Source organism: Phoenix dactylifera, unplaced genomic scaffold, assembly GCF_009389715.1.
Source record: "Phoenix dactylifera cultivar Barhee BC4 unplaced genomic scaffold, palm_55x_up_171113_PBpolish2nd_filt_p 001543F, whole genome shotgun sequence".
NCBI classification, from domain to species: Eukaryota; Viridiplantae; Streptophyta; class Magnoliopsida; order Arecales; family Arecaceae; genus Phoenix; species Phoenix dactylifera.
In genome coordinates, this window is record NW_024068851.1 from 60843 (window position 1) to 85817 (window position 24975).

Below are 24975 nucleotides of genomic sequence, written 5' to 3' on the forward strand. Positions count from 1 at the left end.
GCTCCTTGGAGAGTCATAAGGGCCTTGTAGCTCTCCAGGTGATCCAAAGGATCAGACGAGCCATCATACGGCTCTATTTGTAGCATCTTGAACTTCTGGGGGATCGGTTCATCAACGACCGACCGAGCGAATGGAGATTCAGTTGTGAAGTCAATGTCGATGTCGCGCTTAGGAGCTTGGTCTCGGAGTGTTTGGATCCGTCGCTCTAGCTCTTCGACCTTTCTGTTGAGCTTGGGCGGGGGTGTGGAGACTTGTGGTCGACGGAGCCTCTCCGGCTCTTTGTCGACGCTACAGGCGGCCCGACACGGGGCATACCCTGCCTTCGATAGTCGCTTCCGCGATCGGGGTGTCAGGCTTCAGCGCCGGCTCTCAGGGTGGCGGCAGCGCGGTGAGCCCTCTTGGCTTGGAGATCGAGCTCGATGAGGGCTCCGACGATGGCAGGGTTCCCTTTCGTCCATCATGTGCTGCCTGGCAGGAGAACACGCCGCGGGTGGTGTCCCGTGGACTCACACCTGCGAAGAGGGGGTGCAGATTGGGCCCCGCCTCGCTATAGGCCTGGACGGCCGCGGTCAGTGTTTGGACCTGCTGAAGAAGCAGACCAAATTGCAATGGCTGGACCTAAGGGCCCTGGTCCGCCGGTGCAGGTACTACAGGAGATGGATTTTGAAGGGAGCGGCCGGGCGGTGATACCCGGCTGCTTGGTGCATTTGGAGCTCCGTGACTCCTTAACCTCATGATCACGACTTAGGCCCTTCCTCTAGCGCCAAATATTGTGGTTCAAATGTGGCCCGAGGGTGACCACGCCGGAGGAGTCGGGAGAGCTGCCGACGAGTGGAAGAAATGAACGGGCGCCACTTTCCACGCGGCGGTGTACCTGCATAAAGCCTCACCAGTGCTTCCGGTGGGGGCCCTCCGACGATCAAGTTAGAGTGATATTCAGTTGGTCCAGCCAAAAGTCTCCTTAGGTATTACCTGTTGGGGTTCTTTATAGTCCCGGTAGGGACGCTTAGGTGGTGGAGGTATGGCCTGTTTCCATCATGAGTTGGGGTGGCGCGCACCCAGAGCTTGTTTGTGGCGTGCAGTGCAGTTCGTTCTTAGAAACGGTAAGGTGTTGACAGTCGTAGCAGGGTATGGTCGGAGTAGCATGGTGCTATTCTTTGACTGCCGTGGGCCAGCTAGCAAAGCATGGCGTAGTGGCGTCGCAATGTACGGCCACGTAGGAGGGCGTGGGCATGTACATGGGTGCGGCCGTTGGTAAGGCCAAATTCGTCGAGAGGTCGCATCATGTATTTGGCAAGGTCGGCTTGATGGGTGCCGAGGTTAGCCTGGCGAAACGCCCCGAGCATAAGGATTGGGGCGTATAATTGGAGAGGGCGCTCCGAGCTCGGTCGAAGCGTGTCGGCAAATAAGGAAGGCTCTCCGAGCTTGGCCGGGGCGCGTCGGCGAATAAGGAGGGCGCTCCGAGCTTGGCCGGAGTGCATCGGCGAATAAGAAAGACGCCTCGAGCTTGGCCAGGGCGCCTCGAGCTTGGCCAGGGCGCGTCGGCGAATATCCGAGGTTGAAGGAGCTTTCGGCGAAGTCCGAGGTCGGGCTGATTCTGGGCCGGACCGAAGACACGTCTAGTCGGCGTCGGTATCTATTGGGCTGAAATTGGGTGGCCCTTTTGTTGTGGGCTGGACGATCCATTTCGCCCCCCATCATGAACCTTCAGCACTAAGCCTCCAAATCTTTCTAAAATCCAGATCTTTCTTGTACAATTTCTTGACGACTTCAAACTTGACAACTTTCAGCTACATAGTAGAAAGAAGTGCATGTCATCGACTTAAAGCATTCGCCACTCGATTTTGGGTATCTAATTTATACTTGAGAAGAAAGGGAAAAAGCTGAAGGAATTCACTCCAAACAGCATGTCGGTGGCTAAGTTTATGCTGAAAATTCAGATGCTTGAGCATCTTTTGCTTGGAGTTGAAAAAAACTCCTTGTGCAGTAGATAATGATTCCAATGATCCAAAGTGTATCGCATAGAATTTCTTGCCATATATTGAGTACTTGAGCGTAGTGTTGTTCAACTTCTCATTGAAGAAAGCAATCGGCCGACCTTCTTGGATGAGGATGGCACCAATACTAACATTGGAGGCATCGCAATCGATTTCGAAACTAGATCAAAGTTTGGAAATGCAAACATTGGTGCTTCAGTAATCCTCTTCTTCAATTCTTCGAAGCTTCTTTGTGCTTTGTCAGTCCACCAAAATTGATCTTCTTTTATACACTTAGTTATTGGCGTAGCAATAGAATTAGAAATCTCGATAAATAACTGATAAAAAGAAGTTAAACCATGAAAACTTCTCACCTCATACAACATCTTGAGCGTGGGCTAGCTAATGATGGCATCTGCTTTGCTAGGATCCACTTCTCCGTGGCTTGACACAACAAATATAAGGAATAATAGCTTGTCAATAAGGAATTGATGCTTCTTCAAGTTGGTGAACAATTTTTGCTCTCTTAAGGTCTGGAACACTTGTCAGAGATGTGTCAAGTGCTCTTCTTTCCCTTTGCTATAAACAAGGATATTCTCAAAATACACTACAACAAGGCTCCCAATAAATGAACTGAAGGTTTGATTCATGCGATGCATAAAAGTGCTTGGAGCATTGGAAAGACCAAAAGGTATAACCTTCCACTCATACAAGCCATCTTAGGTCTTCTAGGTGATCTTCCACTCATCATCTGGGTGTAATCGAATCTGATGATAATGGCTTCGGAGGTTGATCTTGGAGCCATATAGTTGATCAAGCAAATCATCAAATTGAGGGATGGAAAACTTATACATGATTATGATTTTGTTAACAGATCGAATAATGATGCACATGCGCCACAACTTTTCTTCGGTACTAGCAACACTGATATGACACACACGAACTAACACTCTCTTAGACTAGCCCTTTTCCACAAGTTTTTTCACCTGACGCTGAAGTTCTTCATGCTCCTTGGAACTCAAACAATAAGCAAACTTGTTGGGAATGACAACACTAGGTACAAAATTGATGCAATGTTAAATGTCGCGTAGAGGAGGTAGCCCATAAGGATCATATTAGGCACGATATGAGCAAACTCTTCGAGGAGCGGTTTAATTGTCTTAGGAAGCTTTGTCGACTCATTGTTCTCTTCTAGCACAATCAGGCCAGGCATATGTGACAGTAAACTCTTTACATGCCTTGAGGAGTTTAGATATGAGGCGAAAGAGCTAGTCTCCAATGGAGGCTGGAGATGGTGATCCATCTTCAAGGGTACTAAGATGATGTTCATGCCATCCTTCTCAAAGGTATACGTATTTTTTAAGCCGTCTTTAATAGCTCTACTATCATACTACCATGGATGTCCTAACAATATGTGATAGGCATCCATAAGAATAACATTGTACCATGCCTCATCTTAGTATTGTTTTTCGATGGAGAATTGGACTAAACAATCCTTTGTTACCATTACTTCATTGCCTTTCCTTAGCTACTGCAACTTGTAAGGATAGAGGTGATCTTTGGTAGGAAATTTCATCTTATGGACCATCAGCATTGCAACTACATTCTCATAGCTACCTCTATCTATGATAATTTTGCATACATTGCTATGCGAGGCACACTTAGTATGGAAGATATTGTGGCATAACCAATCTTTTTCATTAACTACCATGGTTGTATTCATGTTTCAGCAGACTACCAAGGCTTTTCCTTAATCGGCATGCACTAGTGCTTCCTTGCTTGGGCCTTCCACATTCTACTAGATTGCCCAATCTTCTTCCTCCTCTTCTACGCACAGATTTTCTTCCATTAAGAGATGAGCTTTTGATTTGGGAAATCAATTGCAATATGCCCAAACTCTTGGTACTTGAAACATTTATGAGGATTATAGGTAATGGTGTTGGAATTGCTGGGGTTGCTGGGGATTTTCTTGTCTTTTTTTTTTTGAGGCGGTAAGGAGGTGCTGGCTTCAATGAATGGCAACATCTTCAACATAGAACTCCCTTGGTTAGTTGCTCCATCTCTGTACCTTGAAAAGTGCAAATTACTGATTTTTAATTGCTGCTTCTCAACTTTTGTTACCAATTGTATCACATAGTTCAGTATCCAATAGGGTTGGATTTGCACGACTTGCTCAATTTTAGGCTTCAGTCCTCCAAGATATCATGCTATAGTTTGCTTTTTTGGCTTCTTGATATCACACATCATGAGGAGTTGCTCGAATTTTATGGTGTACTCTTCTACAGTCATATCGCACTGCGAAAGATTGTGGAGCTTAAAAATTTATTCTGGTAATAATCTTCATGCAGGACTTACTCCTGAGTTCACGATGCATCTTCTCCCACTTTTGGATCTTGCCATGTCCTTAATGCTCATGTCGTTGTTTCAGATTTTTCCAGCAAATTAATGTGTACTTCTTGATATTGATGGCAACTAGCATCATGCATCAATCATCGGGAACTTCGTTAAGCTTGAAGACTTATTCAACGGTGTTAACCAATCAATGAACTTGTTAGGGTGCAGACGACCTTCAATGTTGGGAATGTCTATTTTGATGCTGAAGTTATGATGGTTGCGATGTGGTCTTCGTTTGTATTAGCGACGTGTACCTTCTTTGCTCGATGAAGATGCATTTCTATTGTAGAACAGATTGAAAATTTTCACTTCTTCATTGAAATGCTTGCTTTCATTATCAAAGGGTTCTTTGTCAGAGTAGTGATGAGAGCCATAGTGATGTCAACATTCGCGCTACTCTTGCCATTGATGAGGTTGCTGATTTTCTTCTAGAATTTGTTCAAGTTGGTGGTGCAATTCATCTAATTTAATATCTCGCAAATCTTGTTCAACATGCTCTTTGACATTGCGGCGGGGCGGTACCTTGAAGAAACCATGTCTTGATATCAATTAATGCTGGGGATTATTGAACTTGGACTGAAAACTCAAAGGAGAAAGGATATGTTGATGCAACCTATTGTGGCGAGGTAGAAACCTCATGATGCAAGGTGCTAGAATGGATTGATGGTAGTTAGAAGAGGAGTAGAGGTGGGTCACTCTCTTCTAAGGCCGAAAACACCACCTTAACCGGCTACTCCAAGGATACCGCTCTCACGATGCTCTCTTGCAAACCCTAGGAATCCACCAAAAGGAAGAAGAGAGAATTAAGAGAAGGCAATAACAATTTCTGCAAAAGAATTCTCGCTAAACAAATAACTCAAGTATGATTATAAGTAGACTCTTTTTTTCTCCTTTTCAATGTGGGATTTCATGCCTAGTCAAACTTGAAGAATCATAACAACTAACTTTCTTAGTAATATCAAAAGTTCTCAAAAAGAGGAGTTTACAAAAATCAAAACTTTCTAGAATTAACTAACATCAAACTTTCCTAGCAAAATAAAACTAGCTTGAGCTCCGAAATCCGTGTTCATAGGACCTGCAACCTATACGATGAGCATGTGCGCCCTGCATGGTCCCACAATCCATGCATCCTAGTCTCGCGTCCAGTGTTGGATTCAAACTCCCTCACCTGGCAAGTGAGCCTTAAGTGCTCCGCCATCATATAAACTTGCTATTGATGTAAACTAGGATTAAGGAGTTTAATGTTGGAAATAGTGTCATAGTTCGCATTCGTTCTAAATGCTTTTCTAAACTTTTCTTCAAGAAATTGCATGCCTGATCTATTGGACCATTCTCTATCTTTAGAAAACTTGAATCTAATATATTTCTCTTGATTTACTTAGTCATATGAATATTAGTCCTATTTTTAATGTGAAGGATTTATTATCTTAACAAGGTACCTTTGAGTCTCTTGCTTTGCCATCTAGTGTTTTTGTAAGCATTTCAGTTCTTAAGATGCCATATTTTTCTTGCTAGATAGATGAGATTGTGACAGCTTTGGATGATGAGGTTATTACTTCTTTTGATAGTAGTTTCCATCATTATCTTGTCCATTAGAAAGGTCATCCTTTATTCGATGCTTCTTGGATTGCAGAAGATTAGTTTTGCATCTTGGATTCTGAGCTTCTAGAGTGGTATTTACAGCCAAACTCTTTGGAGTCGAGCTTTCCATATAGAGGAATATGATGGAGGACCATCTATTAATAAGAAATCTAGGCACACTTAAATTAGGTATAAACATAGAAATTAAAAAAAATATATTTTATTTGGATCTAGTATTTTGTTTTTATGTGGACCCTTATTAGGATTTTGGATTATCTATCTAAAGGCATTACTATATTAATTGAGAATATAATTTAAATTATTAAGGTTAAGAATATTGTGAATTCCTCTTTTTTTTCTCTCTATCTACCTTCTTCTATGTTCCCCTTCTTCTTTTTCTTTCTCCAACTCATTCTTCTTCCGTCTTGGGTCGTCATATTTATCCGCTTCTTTGCCATCAGAGTTAGGACATATAGTTTCTCTTCTCCATCATTTTTAAGAGTAACAGCTTCCTGTCATTGCTAACAACAACCTCCATACCATATCCAGAATTGTCCATAATTACAATCAGAAAAGTAAAAAACATGAACAAGGTAGTCTCACAGCAATTTACTTCGAGCAATTTAACAAAATTTCTAGGTTACTAGTAAGCCCTAGAAAATAATTTTTAAAGATGTATGGAATTAAGCAACTGATTATTCAAATAAGAACAAATCTGTCACTCATTTTGAATGCACAAGTCAAAAATGCTATTGATAGTATTTGCCCTCCAAACATTTAATTGTTTTATCATTACAATGCTCGCCTACATTTCCCTTAAAGCATATATATGTATATATATATATTAGAAAAAAATGGCAGAATGATAATAAATTAATGATTCTAAATCATGACAAAATAACTAAATTAGACAATAGTTAAACGAGAGAGAATAGCAGCCCATGCATTTGCCCAGATCCACAAATGGCTTCTATTTATAACATTCCACTTGACAAATTTCGTATAGTGAAAGTATGCACAAAAAAATTGATACCGACTGACGTGGCTGATTTTTACCTCCTTTAGTTGACAAACAAAATGATTGTCACCGAAAGTTATTGCTCTATGGTTCACGACTCAATTTATTAAAAGCTACAATTGCTGCCAAACGATGGCATGATAATGTTGTTGTTGCTGAGAACTAGCTACCCGTAAGCACCGTAGCGAGAAGCGTGACGACGCTAGAAAGCTCAGTGGTCGGTTGTTCTGGTCGGAACTGAAGAAGGCGAGCGGCGCTCGGTCGCTGCAGCCAAGATTCTCGTTGGATGACAGCACTCTGACATAAAACAGAACAGAACAAAGAAGTTCTCCAGCTGAAATGTATCTAGTGGGGGACCTCCGATGCCTAAGTCCTAATTAGGTAATAGGAGGAGGTTGTTTTTCAGTCTGTTAGGGCTTTAGTCTTTCTTACCTCTGCCTCCTTTTTAATATATGTTCGATAGAGGAGCCTACCTATCACTAAAAAATTAGGTCATGTGGGTCGACCAGAAGTGATTGGCTTGAGTATAGCCTAGACATCGGTGGATGCTTCGTACGCCGATGACATCCTGCCTGTCACATTGATGGGATCTCGACGATCACTGGGTCCTCCAGTTAGGATGCGGCTAACTGTGGGAGCTCCTAATATACAAGCTCGACGGTATGGCGTTGGGCCCATCCAGTGGTCACTCCCGATCCACCATGTGTTGGCGCTGTGGCGTATTTTAATTGGTTAGTCCTTCTAGTAAGTTGTAGCTTGTTTGGAGGCATATCAAATATATTTATATATCTTCTAAATTTTTATACTTATTTATCTTCAAATTTGTATACTTTTTGCACCATTAAATCAACACAAACCATAATTATAGTCCCAATTCTCAGTCAGAAAAATGGTGAGAAAACAGAGCCGAACTCAAAAAATTAGGGTGAAAAATTAGGGATTATGGGAGAAGAAAGCTGGGAAGATAATACGGGTGGAAAACTAGAGAAGAACCGGAAGAGCAGAAGAACAGGAGAGCGGAAGGGTTTTTTTGTTCGATGATGGAAATGGATTAACAGTGAAAAAATAAAGAAAACAGAGATGCTGGTGGTTGGCATTGGTCGAAGAGAAAATAGGGAAGAACGGTTATCTCATATGATGATGTGAACGAATCGCCGGTGGGAAAGGAAGTAGATGTTAGGGAGGCATTTGGTATGGGGTGATCGTCCTAGGATCAAGGATGATGTGGATGGAGGTGATGATATCACCGCGTTTGGTTGCACCACGGTGATCCTACATGGCGGTGATCCTAAATCACCTCCACTCCTCAAATCACTGCCCAACTCGGTGATGGGATACCCGTCTTTGAGATCGGAAATTCAAGATCACCCTAGAGCAGTGATCCTGGGTTGAAAGTTAAAGATAAAATACCCCTCAATTTAGCAAGAAAAATGATATATTAATATACCATCAATATATTATGTCAATGTTATATATATATAATATTATGTTGATATTATATATTATATTAATGATATATATTATATTATAATATATTACTAATCATATTATTATCCTATTATTATTGAAGGATAATTTTAAATTATAGTAGAAATATATTATTATATTTTATATTTATATAATAAAAATATTTAATATGTTACTCCTATTTACCTTATTTTTCTAATCAAAATAATTATTAGTATTAAAAAATATATTATAAGTATAAATAAAAATATTAATTCTATAATGAAAAATAACATATTTTTATAAGATTAATAATTTATAGGAGTAATAAATATATTTTTATAGAATAGATTAATAATTAATATATTGATAAATATATTAATATTTTATTATAATATATTTTATATGATTAATAAATATATGATAAGGACTACTAAAAGTAGAATATGTGACAAAATTATGGAGCTATTATAAGAATTAGCATATTGACTTATATTTTTTATTCATGAGAATTAAAAACACATAAAAAATCCATCTAAGATATATCAGGGATATTTGTGGTATTATGTGGTCGGTGATCTTGGATCTCCGTACCATACCAAACAAGCTACTCATGGATATTCGGAGATTTTTAATCACTAGGCTATAGCCTACCAAATACATTGATCTTATATCACTAGAGATCAAATCACCTCAGCATTCGGATCACCAGGGATCTTAGATCATCATGGTGATCCTGTTGGGGTTACCAAATGCCCCCTAGGGGTGGAAATTGGGAAAGAGCGGAGAGGTATTTTCGTTAGTGAATTGAAATAATTATATATCAGACGCTCTATGGATCTGTAGTTATAAAACCGGTGCACAAGGAGCGAACGTTTAATTTTCCTAAAAAAAAAAAAAAAAAAATCTATATCGAGTCAACGTCAAAGTCTTCTTCCTCTCCCCCGTCTTCTTTTCCCTTCAACTTCCCCAGCCGTCGTCTCCAGAGTTTCAGAGCCTCACCGTCTCTTCTTGCTACCTCCCCTCCTCGATCAACTCCCTCCCTCATCCTGGCAGTGCTTTCTCCCTCGGAACGATCCCTTTGCTCTCTCCTCTTCATCCTCGCCTCGCCATGGACTGGAACAATCTGCTCTCCAAGGCCGCCTCCATCCCCAATTTCCTCCCCGACAAGCTCGTGGACTGGCTTGTCTCCCTCGCCCAGTCCGAGTACTCCCTCATCTGCGGCCTCGAAGACGAGATCCACAAGCTCCGAAGAACCCGCGAGCGGATCCACTCCCTCCTCACCGACGCTGAGGAGCGCCGCTACATCGAGGACGAATCCGTCAAGCGCTGGCTCCTCGAGCTCAAAGATGTCGCCTTCGCCGCCGACGAACTCCTCGATCGCCAGCAGACACAGCTCAAACTCTCCTCCCTCGACCAGAGCAGCCGCGAGGCCGGCCCATCCCGCAAGCGGAAGCGCTCCTGGTCTCTCCATTCCCTGGGCCTCGGCCATGACCCGGTTCTTCTCCAGCGCCGGAGACTGGCGATCCAGATAGCCAAGATCAAGGAGAGGTTCCAGGAGATCGCCGAGGCCCGGAAGAATCTCCGTCTGGAGGCCGGAGACGGGAGGAGAAGGGGGCGAACGGGAGAAAGCTCGCCTCCTTCTCAATCCGTGGCCTCTTATGAGTGGTCTCATGTCGTCGGCCGAGAAGATGAGAAGGCAGAGATTGTTACAGCATTGACGTCGGATCATCGAATCCTCCTCCCTGTTCTTCCGATCTATGGAGCTCCTGGAATCGGTAAGACCACTCTTGCTAAATTAGTCTACAATGACGCTCAAGTGGAAAATTATTTCGATTTGAGGATTTGGGTTGGTTTGTCCAAAGGATTTGATGTGAGAAGGGTAACGAAAGAGATTATAGAAGCTGTAGACGACGGGGAGAAATGTAATATATCCAGCCTGGACGCTCTGCTGCGTCACCTCATCTGCAAGGTGAGAGGGAGAAAGTTCTTGCTGGTGCTGGATAACTTGTGGGCTGAGAATTTCCAGTTCTGGGAGACGCTGCGGCTTCCATTGTTGGCTGGAGGTAAGGAAAGTAAGGTATTGATTACTGCTCGGAATGAAGTAGTTTGGAGGGGAATGCCCACACTGCATCTGATCCATTTGAAGGGTCTGAATGTGGACGATTGTTCAAACCTGCTCCTTGATCAGGCATTCCCGAACGGGTGTTCGAGCCAACATCCAAATTTGGAAGAGATCAGCAAGAGGATCGTGGAGAGGTGCCAAGGATCCCCTCTGGCAGCAAAGTTGCTCGGTTGCCTCCTGTACAATGTGACAGATGAAGTTCGATGGGAAGACATGCTAAATGAAGTGTGTTTATTGGAAGAGGATATAAATGGCATATTGCCAAGCTTAATGATCAGTTATAATCATTTGAATTATCATCTGAAGCAGTGTTTTAAGTACTGCTCTATGTTTCCTAATGGTTATGAGTTTGATAGGGATGAACTGGTCAGGTTGTGGATGGCAGAAGATTTGATCCAGCGCAGTGGGAGCAGAAGTACTCTGGAGGTGATAGGCGGCAGGTACTTTGATAATCTATTGTGGAGGTCATTTTTTGAAGTCTCTGGTAGTCAAGGACAGAAACAGAAATATAGAATGCCGAGCCTCATCCATGATCTAGCACGATTAGTTTCTAAACCTGAAAGTTTGGTTGTGGAACATGATGTTTCATGTGATAAACCTGAATGGGTGCGTTATGCATCTCTGCTTCATCAAAATAATCAGGGGACTGTAGCATTCGACAAACTATACAGATATGAAAAATTACGGACTTTTAAATTGTACGGTGAGTCTAGAGTGCCTGTGAAGCATGTCCCTGCAAATCTTTTTCGTAAATTAACATGCTTGCAGGTTTTAGATCTCAGCTTTACCGAGATAGAAGAATTGCCGGACTCAGTTGGCGATTTGATACACCTGCGATATCTTGGCCTTTACGGAACTGAAATCCAAAGGCTGCCTGAATCAGTTTGCTGGCTTTACAATCTGCAGACCCTGGAGCTTGGTGAGTGCTACAGGCTCCGAGAGTTACCAAAAGGAACCAGCTACATGGTTAACCTACGGCATCTTGGTTTGCGTGTTGACTGGGAGACGGGTGCTAATTCGATGACGTCCATGCCACAAAGAATTGGAAAATTAACTTCGCTGCGGACATTGTCAAGATTCATTGTGAGTTCTGAGGATGGATGCAAGGTAGGAGAGCTGGAGGACTTGAACCTTCGAGGAGATCTTTGCATCTCAAAGCTAGAAAATGTTGTCGATGAGACGGATGCTCAAGAGGCCAATTTGAGTAGGAAGCGAATTGATAATTTGAAGTTGCAATGGAGCGATGCAGTCAATCCCACTGCTCAACAGGGTGGGAGTGATTGCGAAGGGGTTATTGCAGGTCTCCGCCCTCATATCACACTCAAATGTCTTTGGATAGAGAACTATCCTGGCAGCAATTTTCCAGATTGGGTAGGAGATCGTTCTTTCTTACACTTAGAGACTTTGAGACTCTCCTGCTGCAAGAATTGTGAACAACTCCCACTGATAGGGCAGCTACCTCGTCTCAGAAATCTGTGGATAAAAGGTATGCATGGAATGAGAAGCATGGGAAATTTTGTGGGATTTCAATCTCTAGAGAAGCTTACCTTATCAGACATGCCTAATTTGGAGAGACTTTTTGAAGTGGAAGGTTGTGAGATTCCTAGGCTCCCCGAACTTTCCATTTTACCTATGCTTGAGAAATTGGAGATAAGAAACTGTCAGAATTTGATTTTGCCTCCGGAGTTTGATTCCCGCCATGATTTAATAATAGACCGTGACCCTTAGTCGAATTATCAGATGGATTGGTCTCCTGACTTCTCTTACCTCATTAACTCTCTCATTTTTCTGGTTTCATATCCAGGAGCTCTCTCTATCTGTTGACTTCTCTGAAGGAATTGAAGATTGAAGTATGTGATTGTAAGATTGTAAGATCTCGTTTCTCTGGAATGCATAGAGATAATTTCATGCACAAAACTGACAGCCTTCTCCAAGGATTGAGTGCCACACCAACTTAATGATATTTGAATACATTCTTGTGATCTTGTCATGGTCTCAGGTTTCTTCCACGAGGATTGCAAAATTTAGAATCACTGCAAAGTAGAAATTCGAGATGTTCCTATCCTCAAGGATGGAGGAGATTATGCCGGCTGAACTTACATATTTGGCTATTAGCAGATGCTCCTCGCGTGCTGAATGGCCAAATTGTTGATGTAGTGATTGATTTTAAATTAGTTTCCAAAAGTATAATTTGATGATTATTTCAACATGTGCAGCTATTAAAGATTTCAGCGAACTTGTAAATACATCTGGTAGCTTGATCAGAATTCTTATTTTCTCTGCAGTTACCTGGGGTCCCTGTTGTAACAGCACTTATTCTCTTTCCATTTTTGTCATCTTGATTTTACATTGCTGTAGTCTTAATTCTTTCAGGTGTGGTTCTTAGATTTAATATGCGAATATTTCACTGACTTCTAGGAGTCACCGTTAAATCAGGGAATTTTCCTTAGAATCTTATGTCTTATGGGAACATATATCTCACTGACATCTATAAGTTACTGTTTACATCTAACAGCTCAAGTCTGACAGTCTTTTAACCTGTTTTTGGTGCTATCTAAATTGATCGTGATGTCTAACAATGGCAACTTTGTCAGAATAACATCTGCCATCAAACCTAGAAGGCCAGTTGGGACAGATACCAGTGTTATTGGTTATGCAGTTTAAAGTTAATATTTATGCCTCTAATTTTTCTCACTGCAAATTTGTATTGTGTTTAATGGCATGACTATGACAGGACAATGAGCGGTGCATACCAAGTTTTCTAAGCTATCTGCCACTTGGTTCCCCACCCTATAGATATGAGTAATATTTATCTTCATTGGAGCCTGAAAGAATGTAGCAGGTTGAACAGATACCGGTGAGTATAGCTTCCATTGCCATTGAGCCAAAGGACATGCACTTTTGGGAAGCATTGCATGTTCCTCTGCTTGCAGGGGACCCAGAGAAGAGGGTTTGGATTACCACTCAAAGCCAATTAAGCTTGGTAAATCTGGAAGGGTTCGCTGCATTGTTCTGTCACCATCATATGCAGCAGGAGGCATTTTAGATAATATCTGACGGGAAAAGTTTATGGACATTTATGTTGTACGATGATGATGGCTCTCCCCGGCCAGTGTTAGTTCTGAGCAACAGCCAAGTAGAGAAGTTGCCGGCTTCAATTGGTGATCTGATTCATTTTCGATATATTGGCCTTGGTGGTGCATGACCAAAACTTCGTCCGAATCAGTACCCATCAGTACAACCACTTAGTTAAACTATGGCATCTTGATCTACATCTTGACTGGGAATTCTGGGATGGAAGGGCAGATTAGATCCCAATGCCTCCACGAATTCTTAAACTGACTTCTTTGCAGATGCTCAAGATTCACGGTGCATCAGAAGAAGGATGTCGGATAGAGGAGCTGAAGGACTTGAACCTCTGAGGAGAGCATTGCATCTCCAAGCAGGACAATATAGCCAATGTGAGGGATGCCGAGGAGGCCAATCCAAGTTGGGAGCAGCATATTGATGTTTTGATGTTGCGTTGGAGTAATGGCACTGTTCTAATTCACAGAAGGGTGGAGATGGCGAGGAATTCATCAAAAGACCACCACCACACCAGGCTCAAATATACGAGGACATTGAGCTGAAATGGCACCAGATTTCCAGCTTGAATGGAGGACCCATCCTCCTAAAATTTTGTGACATTGAGACTCTCCAAGTGCAGGACTTGTGTGGACCTCCTGCATGCGTTGAGCTTGCTACGCTCTGAAATCTTTTTGTATCACCTGTGCCTGATCTGAAGACATAATTTGAAGTGGAAGATGGTGAAATGCCTTGTCTCACCGCTGAACTAACTATTTCAAATTACCTCCCACGTTCACCGGAAACAAAAAAGTCCAGGATTGATGAATCTTCCAGTGCCTCCAGCAATTCATGATCTTGTAGTGGAAGGAGTGTTGTCAGCGCCCGCGCCGGAACCCACTCACACCGGCGCCGCCACCGATGTCGGACAAGCAAAGAGAGAAAAGAACGGATAAGCACTCTCTCGCTCCCTCGACACCGGACTCAAGGATCACCACTTCGCTTCCGCTACGAAGGGCAAAAGATTACCCCTGGTATCAGTAGGGTAAAACACTTGAGCACCGCAACGGATTATCAAACCAAAGGAAGAAGAAGGAAGAAAATAGCAAAGCAAACACAAAGATGTAACGAGGTTCGGCTACAAGTAGCCTACGTCCTCCACCGCTCCAAATCTCAATTAGGATGAACTGATTACAGAGATAGCACACACCCGAACGATCACAAGCGATCGATCTACAAGAGATTCACACAGAATTCCCTTTGCACAAGAAGTAGGATCTCAATCCTGTTCTTCTCTAGAACCCTAGCCTCACAAACAAGAGTCTCTCTCAAATATACGGCAAAATTCCTTACCCTAGGGCTCTCATGAGTCCTATATATAGTCTCAAGACCTTCAGATGATCATAGCCGTCGAAACGCCAACAAAAACACCGAAAGAAAACTCATCCGTATGATTTTCCGCGAGCTCGAGTCGACTCGACTGAAGTTCGAGTCGGCTCTGGCACGTCTGGACAACTTCCAGTATAACTGGCACGATCTCGGGTCGACTCGACTGTGCTTCGAGTCGACTCGACTGTAGCTCGAGTCGACTCTGACAGTCCGGACAGAAACATGTTTTTTTTTGGCTTTTCTCTTCTCGGGTCGACTCGACGGGTCTCGAGTCGACTCGACTGTTCCCGAGCCGACTCGACTGTAGCTCGAGTCGACTCTGACAGTCCGCCAGACAGAACTATGCAGAATTAATTCTCCTTCAATTCTCTTCATCACCAATGGTCCCATATACCCCAACAATCTCCCACTTGGAGACCTTGGGTATATCCTCTTGTTACTTGGTTCTCCTCTGTGCTCACACTGAAAACTGGATCATCCTAGTGAAATCGGTACGATGCCTCCTCAACGTCTTCAAGCATGAAGACCAGCAGAAGCTGAACAACTCCTCAGCTTCTCCACCGTGACGACCTTCGTCAACATATCTGCAGGATTCTGACTTGTATGAATCTTCTCCAACTTGACAAGTCCCTGCTTGAGTAATGACCTCACGAAGTGGTACCGTATGTCAATATGCTTCGTCCTTGAATGGAAAGCTGAATTCTTCGCCAGATGAATTGCACTTTGACTATCTGAATATAACATGCAATCCTTCTGTTCCTTCCCAAGCTCCTTCATCAAGCCTTGAAGCCATATTAGTTCCTTGCACGCCTCTGTTGCTGCCACATACTCCGCCTCCGTAGTCGACAATGCAACAACTGGTTGCAACCTGGAAATCCAACTGACGGCTCCACTGCCCAAGGTGAACAAGTACCCTGTCGTGCTCCTCCTGTCGTCCAAGTCCCCTGCCATGTCTGAGTCCACAGAGCCCTGTAACTGGATCTCAGAACCTCCATAGCACAATGACATGTGCTCAGTGCCTCTCAGATACCTCAGTATCAATTTGACCGCGCGCCAATGCTCCAAACCTGGGCAGCTCATAAAGCGACTCCACAACTCCCACTGCTTGAGCAATGTCTGGTCTCGTACACACCATAGCGTACATCAAGCTCCCCACCGCCGATGCATACGAGATTTTTGACATATTGAGTTCCTCCACCCGCGTCTTCGGACTTTGCCCTTTTGAAAGCTTAAAATGGGCACCCAGCGGTGTGCCAACAGGTTTGACACCCTCCATGCAGAATCTCCTGAGTACTCGGCTGATGTACTCCGCCTGAGATAGTCTGAGGATATGTTTAGACCTATCTCTATTGATCCGCATCCCAAGGATCTGTTTCGCTGCTCCTAGATCCTTCATTGTAAATTTTCTTGACAGCTTCAGCTTCAATTTTGCAATCTCATGCATGCTAGCTCCTGCAACTAACATGTCATCAACATACAATAGCAAGATAATGTAAGATGTACCGAAGTTCCGGAAGTAGCAACAGTGATCCTCCTGACATCTCCTGTATCCTATCTCAAGCATGTAACTATCGAACTTGAGATACCATTGTCTGGGTGCCTGTTTCAAACCATAGAGGCTTTTCTTTAATTTGCAGACTAAGTCACCCGTGCCAGCTGCAATGTATCCCTCTGGCTGCTGCATATATATCTCCTCATCGAGATCTCCGTGGAGAAAGGCCGTCTTCACATCAAGCTGCTCTAAGTGAAGATCCTCTATTGCCACCATGCTCAGCACCGCTCGAATAGAACTCATCTTGACTACAGGAGAAAAAATCTCTGTGAAGTCGATACCTGCTCTCTGCTGAAATCCTTTTACAACCAGCCTGGCCTTGTACCGCTTCTTCCCACCTTGCTCTTCCTTCAGCCTGTAAACCCATTTGTTTGACAGTGCTTTCTTCCCCTTGGGCAGATCCACCAAATCCCACGTTTGATTCTGCTCCAATGACTTCATCTCATCATCCATGGCCAACTCCCACTCCTTCCTGGTATCAACCTCCAATGCCTCCGTGAAGCATTCAGGTTCGCCATTATCTGTGAGCAGCAAATAACTAAGAGTCCCATCATACCTTTGAGGAGGCTTCCCATGAGTACTACGAGTGGACCTTCTTAGTTGTGGAGGGGGTGCCAATGCTTCAGGTTCTTGCTCTGACTGAGTCTTTTGACCAGAATTTGTAGACTCCTCTTTAGGATCCACAAAACACGGCTCAACAGGTTTTGTTTCTGATTCATAGCTCTGCTGCATTTTCTCATTGAATACCACATCATTACTACGAATGATCTTCCTGTGTTCGGGATCCCAAAGCCGGTACCCAAACAGTTGACCTCCATATCCAACGAAAATGCACTTCTTTGATTTGGCGTCTAGTTTGCTTCTTTGACTGGAATCAACATGGACATAACTGGTACAACCGAATACTCGTAAGTGCGCCAAATCAATCTTCTTCGCTGTCCATGCTTCCTCAGGAATCCCAAATTCAAGTTTCTTTGATGGCCCTCTGTTGATCAAGTAGGCAGCAGTGTTAACTGCTTCCGCCCAAAACTGCTGTGGCAATCCAGCATGTATCCTCATGCTCCTGGCACGATCATTAATTGTTCTGTTCATCCTTTCAGCAACTCCATTTTGTTGTGGTGTCCCTGGAACTGTCCTCTGCCTGACGATCCCAGCATCTGCACAGTAGTCCTCAAACTCCCTGCTACAATACTCACCACCGTTGTCCGATCTCAGGCATTTCAACCTCTTTCCTGTCTCGAGTTCTACCATCGTCTGCCATCTCCTGAAGACCCCAAATACCTCTAACTTGTGCTTCAAGAAGAACACCCAAAGCTTTCTGGTAGCATCATCAATAAAAATAACATAGTACTGAGATCCACCAATGGAAGAAACTGGTGCAGGCCCCCACACGTCCGCGTGCACGAGATCTAGCTTTTCTTGCTTCCGAGGTTTACCTTCTTTGTTGAATGAAACACGCTTCTGCTTTCCGAGAATACAATCCTCACAGAAGTCCATCTCAACACTCCTGAGACCCTGCAGTTTTCCCAACTGGTGCATCACCTCCAATCCCTGATAACTCATGTGCCCAAGTCTACAATGCCATAACTTGGTGTCCACATCTGCTGCAGCAACTCCAATAGAGTTCTCCGTGCCGTTGGCGACATAAAGTGTCCCAACCTTCTTGCCACTAGCCACCGTCAACGAACCCCTGGATATCTTCCACTTATCAGCTGTGAAAGTAGTGTTGTACCCCTGGCTCGCCAACTGTCCAACAGAAATCAGATTCCTCTGCAGTTGAGGCACGTGCCGTACGTCCTCAAGCTCAAGTGAAGATCCAGAAATCAACTTCACTTCCGCGCTTCCCCTTCCTTGTATGGTGGCAAGGCTCTCCATCCCCTAGGTAGACTTTGCCGAAGTCTCCCTTCTCATATCCTCCAAGAAGCTTCCGTTGGGATGTAGCATGGAAAGACGCGCCCGAGGTCTATCACCCAAGACTCGTCACAGGTGGATAAAGATAGAACGAGGGCATCCATATCACCGTCTTCAGCAAGATTTGCCAGATCCTTGCTGACTCCTTCGGTGTGGTCGCCTTGCTTCCCTTTAGGAGATTGCAGTCCCTCCTAAAGTGCCCCGTCTTCCCGCAGTTCCAGCACTTCACTCCCTTGTTCTGAGGTGCTCGAGACCTGCTGGATCTCGACTTCGAGTCGCTTCGAAATCGACCGTCCTTCTTTTGTCTTCCCCCGGTCAGAGGTGTTTAGTACACTTCCAGACGACTCCGTAGCTTCAGAAGATTTCCTTCTTGCTTCTTCACTCAGAAGCACTCCCACAACGTCATCAAAGATCAACTTCCCCGTCGCCGAAGAGTTGCTCACTGCCATCACCAGGCCCTCCCAGCTATCAGGCAATCCGGAGAGGATTAGCAATGCCCGAATCTCATCGTCAAAACTAATCTCCCACTGACTCCAACTGGGCCGTGAGTCCATTAAATTTGTTGAGGTATTCTGCTATGCTGCCGCCCATTTTTCATACGAAGATTAAACAACCTCTTCATGAGAAATACCTTGTTTTGATGCTGAGGGTTTCTCGTACATCCGCGACAATGTTGCCATCAACTCCATCGTCGTCTTCTCGTTTTGATGTTGAATGCCACTTAGGGATGCAAGTGACAATCTAATGGTGCGAGCGTCTTCCGATCGAGGACCTCCCAGTCTTCATCGGGCATCTTCTCTGGTTTCTTTGCTCTACCTCCAAGAGGTAAATAGAGATCCTTCTGGTAAAGATAATCCTCTATTTGCATCTTCCAAAACCCCGAAGTTCGTTCCATTGAACTTCTCAATTCGCACCTTCCTTCATCCGCCATCGCAGGAAAACCAATAGCTCTGATACCACTTGTTGTCAGCGCCCGCGCCGGAACCCACTCACCACCGGCGCCGCCACCGACGTCGGACAAGCAAAGAGGAGAAAAGAACGGATAAGCACTCTCTCGCTCCTCTGACACCGGACTCAAGGATCACCACTTCGCTTCCGCTGCGAAGGGCAAAAGATTACCCCTGGTATCAGTAGGGTAAAACACTTGAAGCACCGCAACGGATTATCAAACCAAAGGAAGAAAGAAGAAAGAAAATAGCAAAGCAAACACAAAGATGTAACGAGGTTCGGCTACAAGTAGCCTACGTCCTCCACCGCTCCAAATCTCAATTAGGATGAACTGATTACAGAGATAGCAACCACACCCGAACGATCACAAGCGATCGATCTAACAAGAGATTCACACAGAATTTCTTTGCACAAGAAGTAGGATCTCAATCCTGTTCTTTCTCTAGAACCCTAGCCTCACAAACAAGAGTCTCTCTCAAATATACGGCAAAATTCCTTACCCTAGGGCTCTCATGAGTCCTATATATAGTCTCAAGATCTTCAGATGATCATAGCCGTCGAAACGCCAACAAAACACCGAAAGAAAACTCATCCGTATGATTTCCGCGAGCTCGAGTCGACTCGAACTGAAGTTCGAGTCGGCTCTGGCACGTCTGGACAACTTCCAGTATAACTGGCACGATCTTGGGTCGACTCGACTGTGGCTCGAGTCGACTCGACTGTAGCTCGAGTCGACTCTGACAGTCCAGACAGAAATATGTTTTTTTTCGGCTTTTCTCCTCTCGGGTCGACTCGACGGATCTCGAGTCGACTCGACTGTTCCCGAGCCGACTCGACTGTAGCTCGAGTCGACTCTGACAGTCCGCCAGACAGAACTATGCAGAATTAATTCTCCTTCAATTCTCTTCATCACCAATGGTCTCCACATACCCCAACAAGGAGGCCACTGGGCAACCACTGAACTTTTTTCATCAGCTAAGTTCTCCTCCTTCACTAACCACTTTCCTACCTCCAGCTCCTAACTTCTCTTAAAAGACTGAAGATTGAATGTTGTGATGATCTTGAGTCACTGACTACTATTAATTTAAATTTGCAAGGTCTTTCTTCTCTCAGGTACCTGGAGATGTCTTCAGTCTTCACACCCAGGACTTCAAATCAATACTTTACTGACAAAGGACTTCCTTTCGAACTCATGGACCTTCCACTTCACTGTTGTAACTCACTCATGTCCCTGCTACCATAGTTGCCTCCCCTAGACTTCCTCCATAATATGGAAATTCAAATTGTTCCAATGCTCGTGTCATTGTGATCTTACCTGCTGGAATTCAAAATTTGTGTATCAGTGGGATGCCCCATTCTTCAACAACAGTGAGGAAGGGATGGTGCAGATTGGCCTAAATAAAGCATATTCCTGCTAGATATATTGAAGAAGTTTCTCTGAATTGACTTGAGATAATTATCATAGCTCTTGCAACCAGCATTGGACCAGCATATTCCGAATTGACTTAAGATAATTGATTAGCTTTACGTGTCCATTATTGCGAACTTCGTCAAGCTATTGGTAGTTAGAAGAGGAGTAGGGGTGGGTCACTCTCTTGTAAGATCAAAAATACCATCTTGGCTGGCCACTTCAAAGATACAGCTCTCACGGTGGTCACTTGCAAACCTTAGGAATCAATCAAAAAAGAGAAGGCAATTGCAATTTTTATAAGAGAATTCTCACTAATAAATAACTGAAGTATGATTATAAGGGGACTCTTTTCTTCTCCTTTCCAATATAGGATTTCAAAGCCTATTCTAACTCGAAGAATTCTAATTACTAACTTTTCTAGTAATATCAGAAATTCTCAAAAAGAAAAGTTCACAAAAATAAATATTTCTAAAAATTAACTAACATCAAACTTTCTAAGCAAGATAAAACTAGCTTGAGATCTGAAATCCATGCATAGGATCTACAACTTGTATGGTGAGCATGTGGGCCCTGCATGGTCCCATAATCGTGCATCTCATTGTTGCATCTAGTGTTAGGCTCAAACCCACTCCCTCAGCAAGTGAGCCCTAGGGGCTCGGTGTTATATAAACTTGCTGTTGATGTACTTCATAGGGCTAAGGAGTTTAATGCAGGAGATAATATCATGATTCGCATTCATTCTAAATGCTTTTCCTAAATATTTCTTTGAAAAATTGCATGCCCGATCTATTGGACCATTCTCTATCATTAGAAAACTTGGATCTAATATATTTTTACTTGATTTACTTGGTCATATGAATATTTGTCCGGCTTTTAATGTGGGAGGATTTTATTACCTTACCGAGGTACCTTTGAGTCTCTTGCTTCGCCATGTAGAGCTTATGTAAGTACTTCAGTTCTTAAAGTACCATATTTTTCTTGACAGAGAGATGAGATTATGATAGTTTTGGTTGTTGAGGGTATTACTTGTAGTTTCTATCATTATCTTGTCTATTAGAAAGGTCATCCTTTGTTTGATGCTTTTTGGAATTGTAGAGGATGAGTTTTGCATCTTGGATCTGTCAGCTTCTAGAGTGGGAATTCACAATCAAGCTCTCCGGGATCAAGCTTTTTCCAGCTGGAGGATATGGCATAGAAACAGTCTATTAATAAGAGATCTATGGCGTAAATGCAGAAATTAAAAAAAAAATTATTTGAACTCTAGTATTTTTATTTTTATGGCGGACGCATATTAAAGATTTTGGATTATGCATTTAAAGTCATTGCTATGTTAATTAAGAGATTATATATTTAAAGTCATTGCTATGTTATTTGAGAATACAACTTCTTTTATTGAGATCAAGAATGTCGAGAATTCCACCTTCTCTCTTCCACTTGCTTCCTTCTTCTTCTTCTTCTTCTTCTTCTATCCTATGTCATCATGTTTGTCACTTTTTTTGCCATTAGAGTTACGACATTATACTTTCCCTTTCTCCATCATTTTGTATTCCTCTTTCGTTTTCAAAATCCACCAAAATTCTGGTGTTGATCAAGGCTTTTACGTTCTCTTGTTGAGCACCGGCAACTGCTGCAAATGAAATATGGTGGGATGAAGGTGGTTGGCCGGGGATGCACGCCAGAGAGACAGCACTCGCAGGTTCGGATAGGCAGAGGGAGATGATGGATTAAGGGGAGAACACACTGGTACCAATTGCCAGAACTATGTGAGGGAGGATGAGGACCTCACTATCGCGGGACGCCGAGAGATGACGGAGTTGCGGGCTTGAAAGATGAGACGCGGTGGGCGAAGAGAGACGGGATGCATGGCGTAGTGCAGGGGAAGGTCGAGTTTGAGGAACTGGGAGCAGAGAAGTTGGGAAGAGCACAATCATCCTCCAAGGGACTGCAAATTAAAAGGATTTTTGCCTATGATTAGATGCTATAAAACCAGTCCACAGGGGTCATAAGTTAAGGAGCGGTCCATGGATAGGATCGGCCATTAATTTCCTAATATTTAATTGTTTATCATTATAATGCCCACCTACGTTTCCCTTGAAGCTTGTGATTAGAAAAAAATTGGGCGGAATGATAATAGATGAATGATTCTAAGTCATCATTATGGCCAAAATAACTTAGTTGGACGATAGTTAAGCGAGAGATGATAGCAGTCCATGCATTTGCCTAGACCCACAAATAGCTTCTATTTATAACATTCTAATTGAGAAATTTCATATAGCGAAAGTATCTACAGAAAAATCTATACCGACTTATGTGGCTGATTTTTACGTCCTTTAGTTGAGAAACAAAATGATTGTCATTCGGAGCTATTGCTCTACGGTTCACTACTCAACTCAATTTACTCAAAGCTACAATAATGCATTTATATATCTTCTAATTTTTTATCTTCAAATCTGCGTACCTTTTGTACCATTAAAATCAATGGAAACTACATTTATCAAAAAATAAAAAAAGATACTCTACCTACACATGAATGCAGCAAGGTAATCAAGCAAAGATAAGCTTTTTGAATGTGTGCTTGAGAGAGAGAGAGAGAGTTAGTCTAGAGAGGATCTCAATAGTTTTAGCGGTGGTTCTTAGAGTAGCAGTCTCACTAGCGGCTTGCCATACTAGCGGCAGCGATGTGGTGTGGCGAAGGTGGCAAGCTGTGGCACCGTCTGGGATGGCGCTAGCAATGGCTTGTGGTAGCCTCGTTTGCGGTTGTAAGCAAATGGAGAAGATATATAGGACTCGGTTTGTCTCGTTTTTGTTTATTTTCTTATTTCTTGTTTGATTTAAAAATATTAATATATTCTGTGGTAGATGCAATTCACATGAGGAAATAACCCTGATCAATTCTCATCTCGTGGAAAAAGGAATAGAATATTTTATTTTGAAAAGCTAATGTGATGAGCAAAGATTGGAGAAATTATATCCTTCACCTAGTGTTGTAAACCCAATGAGGGGGGATTGAATTGGGTTTTTAAAAATTAACAAATATATGCAATTAAAAAATTTAACTTTCAAAGTGCGTGTGAAGTGAGTGAAAAAGTGTAAATATAGATATAGGATGAATGCAAAATGAAAAGTAAGATATAACACACAAACACAATATTTTATAGTGGTTCGGTGCCAAACTCAACACGTACATCAACTTCTCAAGGGACTTTTTTTGAGAATTCTACTATAATCTTTCTAAAGGTTACAATTTGATTGGTTTGCTTAGGCTCACAATCAAACCAATTAATTTTTTTCTGAATATCAACCATGAGCATTCCTATCTAAGTCTTCCCAAGGTTTGATAGCAATATAATCCAATTTAAGGTTTGGATAAACATTTCTTCAAGTTTCATCTCTTGAAACTTATTATAGCAAAAATTTAAAGTATACAAGAAAAAAACAAAGGCTCCTTGATGAGCTGATTAAGACTCAAAGTGCATGTGGAAGCAGCAGTTGGGCTTCATGAATGCTTGGAAGCTCTGCAGTTAATGCTCTTGTAATGTGGAGGATGTGATCTTTAAAGCTCTCACTTAATGCACATTTTCTTTTTTTTTTTCACTTATTCACTCTTTTTTCTTGATTCTTTGGGTGTTCCAATGTATTTATATCTTGAAAAATCATTGGAAGACTGTTTATAACCATCGGAGGACCATTTACAGCCTTTAGAGGGGCTGAAATATCCATTGAAAGTGAATAGAGCCATTTTGATTTCACAAAAAACTAAACGTTACTATTGTCAGATGCAGAGGGACCGATTCATTTTCTTCAAAGGTCGACGTGGGAACTTCAAGGATTGCCTCTTCTTTTTCTCAGTTCGACTCGAGAATGTGCTTATTTTTACTGCATTCTATATTTTACCTGCAGATTCTTGAGTCGGCTCGACTTATCCTAAGGTTGACTCATACTCAGCAAAGGAGACTCATGATCTGCTTGGGTCGACTCGCAGAGAACTATTTTGCACTACTTTCTGTATTTTGTTTGTGGCCATTTTAGGTCGATTCGACTTGTTCTAGGGTTGACTTGTGCTTGGTAGGGGTGGACTCTTGATTTGCTTGAGTCGGCTCGCAGAGGTGTAATTTTTCACTCCTTTCTGTCTTTCACCTGAGAATGTTTTGTGGTCGACGA

At 42.9% G+C, this 24975-nt stretch overlaps 1 protein-coding gene across 1 annotated transcript; it reads left to right on the forward strand.

Moving 5' to 3' along the window:
- Window positions 1-9526: 9526 nt before the first annotated feature.
- Window positions 9527-12268, forward strand: LOC103721277 (putative disease resistance RPP13-like protein 1). Its single transcript, XM_039122484.1, has one exon. The coding sequence runs from the start codon at window positions 9527-9529 to the stop codon at window positions 12266-12268; it is 2742 nt and encodes a 913-aa protein (XP_038978412.1).
- Window positions 12269-24975: the final 12707 nt, after the last annotated feature.

What these genes read in the sequence shown, in the direction of transcription:
- LOC103721277 (XM_039122484.1), top strand. Translation starts at nt 9,527, where the DNA reads ATGGACTGGAACAATCTGCTCTCCAAGGCCGCCTCCATCCCCAATTTC.